Here is a 12,056-nt window from a genome sequence, read left to right as displayed (position 1 = left end):
TTCTAATAAAAACAGTCTGGTGATAAAAACTGAGGTTTTTGTTTTTCGAAAAAAATGCTTATCATACAATTCCCATATATGGAAATTGTATGACTGGCATTTTTTGATGGCGACTTTTCAAGTAATTTGTAAAGTTTCTCATATATGGGAATTGTATGATAAGGAGTTTCGGTCATCCCGGGTACAACATTTTCAAGTGCTTAACCGATGAATTAATTCTTCGGGGGGGGGGGGGGTGCTGACAATTGTTTACAAGGTTACAAGGTGCCATGATGAGGGGGAGGGGGTATAGTTAAGGAGATCAATTTTACGCTGATGAACCGAGATGGTAACCGCACACTTCAAATGTGAATTCGTAAAGATAAGCTTTGAATAAATTGTTCGCTCTGATTAGTACGGAGAAGTAAGACTTATAGCAACACTTTTTAGCTTGCCTCGCAGATAGCAGACGGCCTTAAGACGAGTGCCTATAAAGAGGCGCCTTTATTGTCCAATTTAGCCCACCTTCCCTGTTTTATCTCTCCCAAGATACACAAAGTTGTTTTTGAATTAATCCCGCGTCTGCACTTTAAATTTAATTACACTACACCCTGCAGAAGTTTGTATGTCATTCTAAAAACGGGAACACGGGTCTTGAATTGCACAATGCATCGCACTTTTTTTATTCGGAGCATTCATTTAGAATTAAAATCAGATGTGAGATTTACAAAAATGGCTTCAAGTTAAAACTGTATAGAAAAACAAGGAGAGCCGGTTGCTGTGCAAGTAGCACAGAATTTTCCGACCATATTCCAAAATATTCCATACCAGTGTCGTTTTTAGCGGGTGGTGTGATTCGAGAACTAAAGGATCGCGTAGAAAATCAGTGAATTAGGCATGATCGACAAAAATTTTTTTTCAAAAATAGAAAGAAAACGAAAACCTTTTTTTCGTCAAATAAGCGTGAAAAAAAAAACATCCAAAACTAGTTTTCTTGCTGTTAAAACCAAGTTTTGTAAGCCTAAAGTTATACAAAAAACTAATTAAATTCCATATAACGAAAGTTGCTCGATCGCGTTTTTCGCTCGAAATTGAACTAAAATTCAAAAGTTTTAAACCAGTTTTTCGCGACAGTGGGAGAACTTTTTGGAATTTTTGATGTCCTTCGAATCACAACTGAAAGGGCTTTATTATTTAAGGGGAAGCAAGAAGTTTAATCTTTAGTTTGATGCACTTTGTTCTTTTGAAAATATTGTAGGATTTTTTTTGAGATACGCTAATTAAAGCAACTCCGAAACAATTACTAGATAAAAAACTCAGTTTGCTTAAAATTGGTACAAAAATAGCACTTCAAAAAAGTTTTTGTTCGAAGAAGACCTGATATGTTTTCGAATTTTAGAAGCAAGCGTTGTCGTTCAGAAAACTATCCAAAACAACTGAATATCGAAACGCCACACGGGAAAGCTATTTCGAGTTTCAAATTTCATAGAAGGCAACGGAAAGTTTATGATTGAATAGCTTAATGCTTTTTAAAAAATGTTCACCTCGATGAAATTATCGGCGCTTTTTTTTTAGTAAAAATCAAAACAATTTTCTAGCTGCAAAAAGTTATGCTCAATTTCAAGAGGTTTGAATACCGCCATTAATAATGATACTATTCCAAATTTTAATAATCCTATGAATCAGTGTAAATATAATCCTCATAAAAATATTTTCTAAACGATATCTAGTAGTATTTAAAAAAACTATTACAAAAATGATATCTCGGAGTATTTGCTAAAAATTTACAAACACAAACTGGAATCGTGTGGGAGAACACAATTAAGCCAACATGGCCCGTTTTCAGGTGTCTCATCAAGAGGAGAACAAGAAAACAAAATTAACTTCCTTGGTCCAATGGACCGTTCGACTGGTAAACATTTTTTAAACGTAAGCCTCTTCACTCCCTCCTTTCAACTCTTTTCTTGAAAAAAAAATATTTGATTTTTGTTTTCTCGGGAAGTCTTCTCTGCCCATGAACTAGAAATCAACAGAACAAAAGTATATATCTCCATATTCAGCAAAAAAAAATCTCACAGCATGCAAAATAAAATCGCAATTCTGAAAATATAATTATTTAACAATTTATGAAAAAATTTTTTCAATCGAATCAGAGAAGCAGTTTTGAAAAAACTGACAGAATTTGGAAAAAAATTAAAACAAATTTAAACATTTATCGAATTTAAGATCTAATTGACCCTCCATCTATTGAGTTTTTTCTAATAGTAGTTATTTTGTGATTTGATTTTCTCTTTGATAAGATCACCTGTAACTCTTGTTCTTTTAATGGCACACACCAGCGGACCAACAAGGAACTCGAACACTTTTCCTGGTTCATTTCAAATTTTTGTGCGCAAAAAAAATCTCTTCGGGTATGTACTTTTTTCTCGAATAATTTTCCCGGTTAATTTCAAAAATTTGTAGGCAAAAAAGTCTCTTCGCTTATATACTTTTTTTTCATGCATTAATTCAGTGGCTGAATCCATCTTAAGCTCATTAATTTTATTTAAATTAGGTTTCTGACTTCCATTTCTGTTTCTAACCATTGGTTTTGTCCGTATTTGAATCAACTAAAAGTCGACACTGAAAGTTTTGTTGCACATAGTTTTTATAAGCAACCATCAATTGCTGTCCTGGTGGTAAAAATTTTCTGACTTGAAAGAAACTCCACAGAACTGCAAAATTTGTTTTTCACCTGATCAATACGCTGATGACATTTTAATTAGCTGTCGCGATGATTTCCAAGATATTTAAAGTTTTCTACATTTTAAATTTGTGCTAAAGAACTTGCTAGTGTGTTTTTGATTTTTTTACGGGACGAGTTTTGATATCATAGCAATCTGAACTCTATTCATTGATTAGGTTTCTGATGACTTCAATGACTTCAGTTGATTCAGATTTTTTTTTCAAAAACAATGATTGCTGATGAAGAATTACCTTATTCTTAATGCAAGTTGGTTTGTTTTGTGCAAGTCTTACGCCAATGATTTCGAAGCAACCGTTAAGCGCTTAGCGTCTTCCTCAGACAGATTATCTGACTTGGAGTTTTTTTCTTTGACTCTCATTCTATTGAAAGTTTAAAAAAACTCCGTTCTAGAATATTTTGATATTATTTTCTTTTTTTTTACGGATGATTGGGTTTTTGACAAGTTTGTTTTGGGTACTATATCTGTTCCGGGCATCTGTTGCTTTAGCTTTCAAAAATTCTTGTCGAAGCCGTCTCCATTTTGTGGCTGAATTCTGTACTTCATTGTCACTCCAAGGATGCTTTCCGTTTTTTTTCAGTAATTGTTGGCCTAATTTAAGCAGGTTTTTTTGAGTATATTTTTGAAGTTGAAATTTACACGAGAATTATTTGTTTTGAGAAAATACATCGGCTAATTATTTATAATAAAACCGTACATAACTCAAGTTACAACATTTTTGATTTTGACGTTGGCTCCTGGGGGAGAAAGGTTGAAATACAATCTTCAAAAATTTTAGTTCACAAAATTTTATTCAAGATCAGTTGAATTTCGATTTTGCCTTCATCCGAACGTCTTTGTTTTCCAAATTTCAAAACGAATATGAGCTGTGCTCCTTATATGGAAAATGTTTCACTCGTGTCTTTTTTAGAATACTTTTTGAGTTCAAATGCAAAACGTGTTTTGCTTGCGATATTTCTTTGTTGAAGTTTGAAATGTTTGATACTGGCTGACCTGACGATCAAATTTAATTCCTTATAAGTTAAATACAATTTGATTCTTTAGTTATTTTATCACGTTTGCCTGTTTTTATCATATTCAATCTCTCTTCCTATGAAAAGACAGAATTTTAAATTAATGAAAAGAAAAAAAGTGAAAAATACTACTAATTTTAAATTTTTTTTTTAAACTTTTAGTTTTTAGTCGTTTCTGAAATCACTCTATTCGAAACTTTCGGCACTATTTACGCTGCAATTTTTTTATTGTTGTTGTTATAATTGGTCAGTTTTCAAACAAGTAATTAATTGTTAGAATTACATTAGAAATCTTTTATATCAATTACACAAATTTAAACCTTTAAAAGATGCTATGTAATATGTTCCAATGTTTGCTGTGAAACCGCGACATTCGATGCGCGTTTTGAAAAACGAAGGTGAAAGAATTGATATGGTTTCTACTTTTGTAGATATATGAGTGTATTAGCGGACCAACATTGTATAAGCTATAGCAGGGGCGGGTCTAGGATTTTCTCGTGGGGCGGGGGAGCGTATCCGCAGTAATTGTTTTTTGGGTCGACAAAATTAATTTTTTGAGCTCTCCCAAATTACTGTAAAGAAGCAATTTTGACCAATTTTTTTGCGCCGCACGCAAATTTTTGAAAAAAAAAGGCCAAAAAAGGCGCGCGCTCCTCCTTCAAAATTAGTATATATTGGCGCCGAAGGAGCCTTTAGAAAAATTTTAAGGTCAACCGTACCTAGTGAATGTTCTAATTCAGATCTGTAATAGTCTTTTTCAGATCTAAATTTCAGATTTGAAATGGCTTGTAAAATGTTAAAATAACGCTTGGATACTCTACTTTACGAATGGGTTATTTCAGATCTAAAACGCATGGGTAAGGCGTGAAAATAAAAAAAAATTGAAAGGTCTTCTATCAGTTTTTGAAACACAGTTGAACAAGAAATTTATTTCGAAAAAATTTTTTGTGAAATGATTCGGAAGTTTCTTTTATCGCTAGTTAATATAAACATAATTAAGCTCTGCAGAAAATCGAAAAACAAAAATTCACTTGTTTGCTCAAAATGCATAAATTATAATACAGCAAAAAGTTTCTCAGATTTAATTTTTTAATTTTAGATCTGAAATTTAGTTTTTCGAGGTTATTTAGGATAATTCACATATGAAATTTCCTATTTCAGATCCAAATTTCAGATCTGAATTTTTCAAAATCTTATCAAGATCTTAATTAAAGAATTTCAGCTCTTGCACCGAAAATCCCCTGGGTACGGGCAGTCTAACAAAAAGGATACCTCAAAATAGTGCAAAGGGGGACCCATTGGGTCGACATGGGGTCGAAGCCCTGAGAGGGAGGGGACGTCCCCCTAAATCCGCCCCTGAGCTATAGTATCTAAAGCACCTCATGAGTATGGTCGGGCATACATTTGTTTTGTTGCTTCATCTTCATTTCTAAAAGCAAGCACTGAACATACATGAGATGGGCATGGCAAGGTTGCTGTAGTGCCAAAAATTCCCCTAGAAATTTAGGGGAGTTTTCTGCCACTTGCTAGGTTTATTAATTTTTGATATTTCAGATCACAAACATTACGAGGCCAAACTGTGCACTGGATAGGCGCACAAATTTGTGTCTGTATGTTCCTGGATTTCAGAGACAAGTCTTTAAACATGTTCCAAAACAGCAAAGAAGATCAAAGATTAGTAGCAATGTTCCGGAATCCGCTTACAATGCACAGAATGCACAGTTTGGCTTCGTATTGAACTGCGTTGTGACAAAAAGTAACCAAAGTGTTCAAATGCGTTCCCGCATCCAAGTTTAGGCGTAAATAATTGGTTATAGCGGATTATTATGATGATTTTTTGACAATTATAATTGATTATAATTACCAAAATTAGGTATTTAAAGGATTTATAATTGATTATAATCGTGTTATTTTCTAAGAGACTATAATCTTTCATAATCGATTATAATTGATTATAATTCTTGCAAAAAACCCTTAGAATCAATTATAATTTATTATAATCGATATAATCTCTTATTTTGCCAAAAATTTGTCAATTCAAAACTATATTCGAATCATTTCTGATGAGTTATTTTTTTGTGTCAATAAAAAAATCTCTAAAAGAGAGATCTCTTGAACACTTTGGTTCATCTGAACACAAAGTTTTACCTCGAAACAAAAATTTCATAGAGATCCTTTCATACTAGTAGAAAGATTCCCGCGGTAGATGAAAAATAAATCTTCCGAATCAATCATGAAACTAAGTCAATTTGCTGATGTTTTGGTGGTTAAAAAGCAAAAAATGTGCATCACAAAACAACTCTAATGGGGAAGTAATGAAAAAAAAACTTTATAAATTTGAATTGATTCGAAAACTTTAAAAATTCTTATTCTCATTTTTCATAGGAGCCAACATCTACAAAAAACATAAAATATCCAACGTCTAACTTCGAAGACAAAATGAACGAACAAAAGGAATTATAATCAATTATAATCGATTATTATGGATTTTTGTGCAAAACTAATAAATTAGAAATTTGAATGAAAATAATGGATTATAATCAATTATAATTGATTATAATTGTATCGAAAATGAACGAATAAATTTTCGATTATAATCAATTATAATGGATTATAATTAATTATAATTTGATCTTAAAATGAGAGATTATAATCGATTATTAATTGATTAAAATCGATTGTTTCTCAATTTTAGTAAGTCTGGTACTAAAATCGTAAAATAATCGATTATTAACGCTTGAAACTGGGTGCGGGTTGTTACATGGCTTTGTTAGAAAGCATTCAAAAGCGTTGTATGTTTAAAGCGTTGTTTATTGAATATTTTTCAGAAAACGCTTATTCATAAAAAAGAACTTACAAAAAAAAGATTTAAGAAAATGTTATCAATTTCCAAATGAACTTTCTCAAATTATTTGCTAGATTTTAAATAAAATGCATAATGAAAAAACTTGAGAAATTTTTACAAATTTTTATTCGTGCAAAAATTTATAACAAAAGAAATTATAGACTAGCTTTATACATTTTTAAATTATTAAATTCAAATAGTTTATTTCATCTCAAATAATATGCATATTTAAAAGCACTTGGGAACAATAGCCACAAAAAATTTACAAAAGCAATAAAAGAGAGAGGAAGTGAGTATAATTTTGTGGCGATGTTGTTTTGAAGAGCATCTCTGACAGGTATGATGTGTGTGCTCATCATCTTCTTTTCACCACGTGGTGTCTCTGAGAGCGGCACTGAAGTCCACCAGCTCCGCCCCCTCCAGTTCCATCTCCTTACGACAGAAGTCCAGGAAGGAGGCCAGGTCACTCTGACTCAGACAGGGGTTCCACAAAGCAGACAGTTACACTTGAACGGAACATATTATATTTGACCAATTGCAAATTGTGGATTATCTCTGGAAGTTAATAAGAAACTTTTGCTATATTGTACGTCAAACTAATATTATGATAAATTCTACAAACATTCAATTTTTATTGTGAAAGCAATGGCTATTGCGTTGCAGATGTCAAAACATGGCCATAGGTATATTCATGGACTTAAATATTGATTGAAAGACTTGGCTGGGAATTCAAAAAGTGTCAGAGATATCAATGATCAATGCACAAAAATGTTGAGAACAAATTAGTGAGCTAAAAATCCCATTAATTTATATCCAATACTGTTTGAAGCAATATGGAGTGTTTAAACTGATCGATAAGGGCGCTAATGCAGAACTTTTTCTGTTGATCGTCAGGAAAATCAGAAAAATATCCTGAATAAAAAGTGCGTAGCATTTAGTTTTTTTTTTAGAATTTTTTACTTGAGTTCTCCCTTTACTTGAGTTTACTTGCAAGCCCTTCAAAAACTTTTCTAATCTAAAAGTAAAAAGATTTGAATCAGTTAATTCACGACTAATAAAACTATTTTTGATGGTTTGCATCTGATAAAATTGATACACTTCCGATCAGAGTTATTTAATGGGACTAAAGACTTTTCCAAAAAAACCTCGTATACGAGAATCACGGAATAGTTTTTTCCTTTATAACGAAATGAAAAATCTATAAAAACGAAACATTGTGGCGGTTCAATTTCAGAAATTTGCGAATATCGTTTTTTTTTTTTAAATAAAACATGTTTTTTCGAATCAATTGTCTTAGGTTCCTGATTCGCGTCTTTCTATTTAATTTCACAGTTTTTATTATCGCAATTTTTTTTGCAGACGAGTTTTTCTCACTAAAATCATTTGTAATGTATGTTTTTTTAATATATTTTAAGGCAATCATAATCATGTCTTGAGTTGAGTGCGTTAAAACGAATTGCCAAAGTTTCAATTATTTTTGGGAGGTTCAAGTTTGCCATTGCCTAATTCAAGTTTTTTTTGCTAGCTATGTTTGGAGTTGTCTTTGAATGCATACCATAGCCTGCAATTCATTCTGACAGAACATCATTATAACATGAAGTGAGGCATCCTAGTGGCAATAATTTGTCACTAGCTGAAAAAAAGTTGATTGTTTTATAGATGACCTTTGCACATGGGAGTAAAAATTACGGCAGAAACATTGAAACGCAGCCTGAAGAATCAAGATTTCACCTCAATTTGATCATGTTTCTTTGTTGTTTCTCTCATGTTTAGTTTTTATTCAGTGATTACAGAAAAAAAATTGCACACATTTTTTTTACCGTAATAAAATATTTAACGATCTCAGCTCTCAGTCACATAAAGTGTTTGCTGCGATGTTTTCAAGTGTAACTATAAAAGAATAAAAGTTACCGGACCAAAACATTGAAATAAGCAAACAAAAATCAAGAGAAAATTATTACGCGAAGAGAAAGTTCGTGTCCACTTCGGATGCGTCAACTAACTCTATCCGGGTTGACGTCCGTAAAAAAAATGCTTATCATACAATTTCATATATGGCGACTATGGAAAAAATGCGTATCATACAGTTTTCATACAAAATTTAAAAATGGTATCAAACGTTTTTAGAGAAATACTTCTGTTCTATCTCCATCTTTTGAATCTTTCTGCTCAATAAAAAAATGATTTTAATTTTGGTAAAAAATTGCTTATCATACTATTTTCATATATGAAAATTGTATGATAAGCAATTTGCTATAGAAAAAATAAAATCTTCAAAATTATTTTAACGATGAGTTTAAATAAAATTTGTTGAAAGAATGCAATTGACTCTCAAAAACATGATTTTAATTTCGGTCAAAAAAATGCTTATCATATAATATTCATATAAGAAAATTGTATGATATGCATTTTTTCAGAAGCAAAAAGGCCAATTTGAGGTAAAAAAGTTTCCAATCCCTCTTTTGGTTGCAAATTTGCTTTTGTGCTCAAATATAAATTTTTGCAAAAAAAATTTTGCATTTAAAATTTGACTTTTTGTGTTTATAACGTAGTCCAGGTTGATTTTTTTTTCACCCAAAAAGTCTAAAAATCACAAAAAATTGTTTTTTTTGTAAATACAATTATTTTTTTTTCATTTGCTAAGATAAAAATAATATTGTAAAAATTTAGGCCTTTTTTCTCAGATTTGTAAAAAAAACAGACTTTTTCTCAATTAATTTTCAAACCAAAAACTATCTAGCCATATTTAAAAAGTTACGTTTTTGATATATAATTCCATGTGAAAACTTAACTAATTAACGTAGGAGGCAAATATCACCATGGAAGTTCATCTGCGTGGTAACTGCCAGTTACACTCTGGGTTTTTTTATGACAAAAAGTCCAGGGTTGGTGTTTCGGACGAAACACAAAATTTCAAAACAAATATTTTTAATATTTTCATTTGTAGAAAAAAGCTTATTATGCAAGTTCATAGTATGGAAAAATGCTTGTCATAATATTTCATAGCATGGAAAAAATGTTTATCATGCTATTTTCATAGTATTTTTTGGTCTATGAAATAGTATGATAAGTCTTTTTTCATAATATGAAATAGTTTGATAAGCATTTTTTATCAACCCGCGTACATGTAATGGCTCTCTCAGGAGGGAGGTGGGACTCTTGACAACCTCTCCTTCCCCTCAGGGATTCGAGCCCATGTACTAGCTTTTGAGAGGGAGAGCGCGCCAAAAAAAACGCGATTTTTTGGTCAAATTTTTCCAAAAAGTGCCCAAAAACGCCTTGCGGCGCAGAAAAATTGGTCAAAATAGGGACCAAACGGTGCTTTGGGAGAGCTCAAAAATCAATTTGGTCGACCTAAAAAAGGTCGACAAAGGTTTCAAAAATTTTTTGAAAATCCCCAGCCTCGAGAAAATCCTACATCCGCCCCTGGGCTCTCTGATGTTTTGTTTCAGCCATTTTTATGATTTGCTGCTTGATTTTTAATTTGGTCGTACTAATATTTTTTTTTGTAACATAGGAACCCCCGCCTTCAACCACTCCTTGAGTTCCCTCAGTTGGTATTTGTTCACATGTGTGGCCACTTTGAGACAAACCGACTTGCTGCACTCCTTCGACTCCGCCCATTCCTTCACTTCAGTATCCACTTTTTTGTTCTTCATATCTAAAATATGGATAATTACCGGATACAATTTTGGTTGAATTGTATAAATTATTTTAACCGGTTTTCGAAGAAAACGGAATTTTCATGATTGGAGTGCTTTATCACTGTATGGTGTAAGAAAGTGTATGGTGTAAGAATATTGATAGAAAAACCAAAAAAAAATTAGTTTGTCTTGAGATATTATTTCTTTAAATATACCAGAGTATTTAAATATACCAATTAAAAAGCCTGTAACTAATTCAGAACTATTTCCTAGACGGACTAAACCTCCGCTTAGGCATCAATCACTTGAATTCTACCACGCGTTAATTATCTTCTCAAATTGGTCAAAATGGCAATCTTTCAACCCCAAAAACTTAAGAAAAAAGATAGCAACTGAAGTATCTTTTTTAAATTTTAGCTCAAAAATATTGAAAGATTAAAAAATTGGTTATTTAAAAATTCGAAATGGTTCAAAAGAAAAAATACATCCCACAACTTTTTTGTATCTTTTTCAAAGTCGGAACAACAATTTTTTGGCAAATATAGATGATAAATAAATCAGGGCAATAAGAGTTGCTCCGTTTTTTACCAAAATGTGATTCAGAATGCTTAATAAGCCCAACATAGGTTAAAAATGATTATTTCCGAAATTTTGTATAAATAACAAATTTTTCAATGATAGTCAACACTGTATTGTTACAATTTTCTGGAAAAAAAATTTCCTTAAGTTTATTTTCAATTTTTTCATACAATTGTTCTAATTGTTATCTAGTGAAAAAATCAAAAATTAACTAATAACAAATTAGGTTTCGAAACTCGCAAAATAAACTGCAGCATAATTGCTCTCGTAAAGTTCGCAGCAGTTTCTGTTTCAAAAAAATTAATTGGCAATGAATAAGTCCAGAGTTTGAGACACGAAATTTCAAAACAGTATCTTTTTTCTATATACCGGACAAAATCAATATGATGAAGAAATGTGCCGATTGCGGCAAAATAAAATGTTCTCCATACCAGCTTAAACCACGCAATTATCATGTACCAAATTGCCACCCTCAACAATTTTTTTAAGCAATATGCTTGCTTTACAGCCTGGGTTTAGCTCACATTGGGCAAAAATAGCGACCTACCGAGTTTCTATCCCGCAATAATCAACTTTGTAGATATTTATGCTAACTCTCGGCAACCAAGCCTTAGCTATAATGAAGTTAAAGGGCTTATCAACTCACACTCTCTTTTGAAAGCTACTAGAATGATTTAAGTTTTCTTATACGTTTTAGCGCTGATTTTCTACGGAGTCATTACTGAAATAGCTCTGAAAAATCGCAGGTTTAGCAATGCTAAAATTTAAGAACTATACCTGCATCGGCGTTGGAAAATAGCAATCACTGGGATAGTACAGAAAAACTGATAATTAGCGATGGGACTTCAACCCGGTGGGATTATATTGACATTAAAAATACTAAGAGTAAAATCCATTTTATGGATTATAATTGATTATTTTGTAATTTTATAGATACATACCATATTATGGCAAAATAATAGATTTTGACCCATGGGCGCCCGGTGCGGGAAGATATCTGTTTTGGTTAGCGACGGTCGCAACATACCTATTTTGAGTCCTAATGGTTGCAACTAATTTCCCAACCTCGGCCCGGGAGGGCATTTTCTTGATAAATTGAGAGTTTCTAAGTGCTAGACCGAATGAACGATATAATCAAAACATAGAGTTCACTGCTCAAACGAGTGCGGATGTGCGAGTGGATGATGTTACAAAAAAATATATTGCCTGATCGTTTTCTTTTCCATAATATGGAACCTGATCTAAACTACAT

The 12,056-nt window shown here is 32.1% G+C and overlaps 1 protein-coding gene across 2 annotated transcripts in view; it reads right to left on the bottom strand.

Moving 5' to 3' along the window:
* Window positions 1-6,689: 6,689 nt before the first annotated feature.
* Window positions 6,690-12,056, bottom strand: part of LOC134842537 (uncharacterized) — a 29,832-nt gene continuing 24,465 nt past the window's right edge. For both annotated transcript variants that reach the window (XM_063858922.1, XM_063858923.1), the window contains exons 2-3: window positions 10,109-10,242; window positions 6,690-7,049 (exon numbers count right to left, since the gene is read on the bottom strand). In XM_063858922.1, the coding sequence (XP_063714992.1) occupies window positions 6,948-7,049; window positions 10,109-10,242 (236 nt within the window). In that variant the 3' untranslated portion in view covers window positions 6,690-6,947. The remainder of the gene's footprint in view (window positions 7,050-10,108; window positions 10,243-12,056) is intronic.

This window comes from Symsagittifera roscoffensis, chromosome 3 (genome assembly GCF_963678635.1).
Source record: "Symsagittifera roscoffensis chromosome 3, txSymRosc1.1, whole genome shotgun sequence".
Taxonomy (NCBI): Eukaryota; Metazoa; Xenacoelomorpha; order Acoela; family Convolutidae; genus Symsagittifera; species Symsagittifera roscoffensis.
This window is presented reverse-complemented; position numbering and strand designations above follow the sequence as displayed.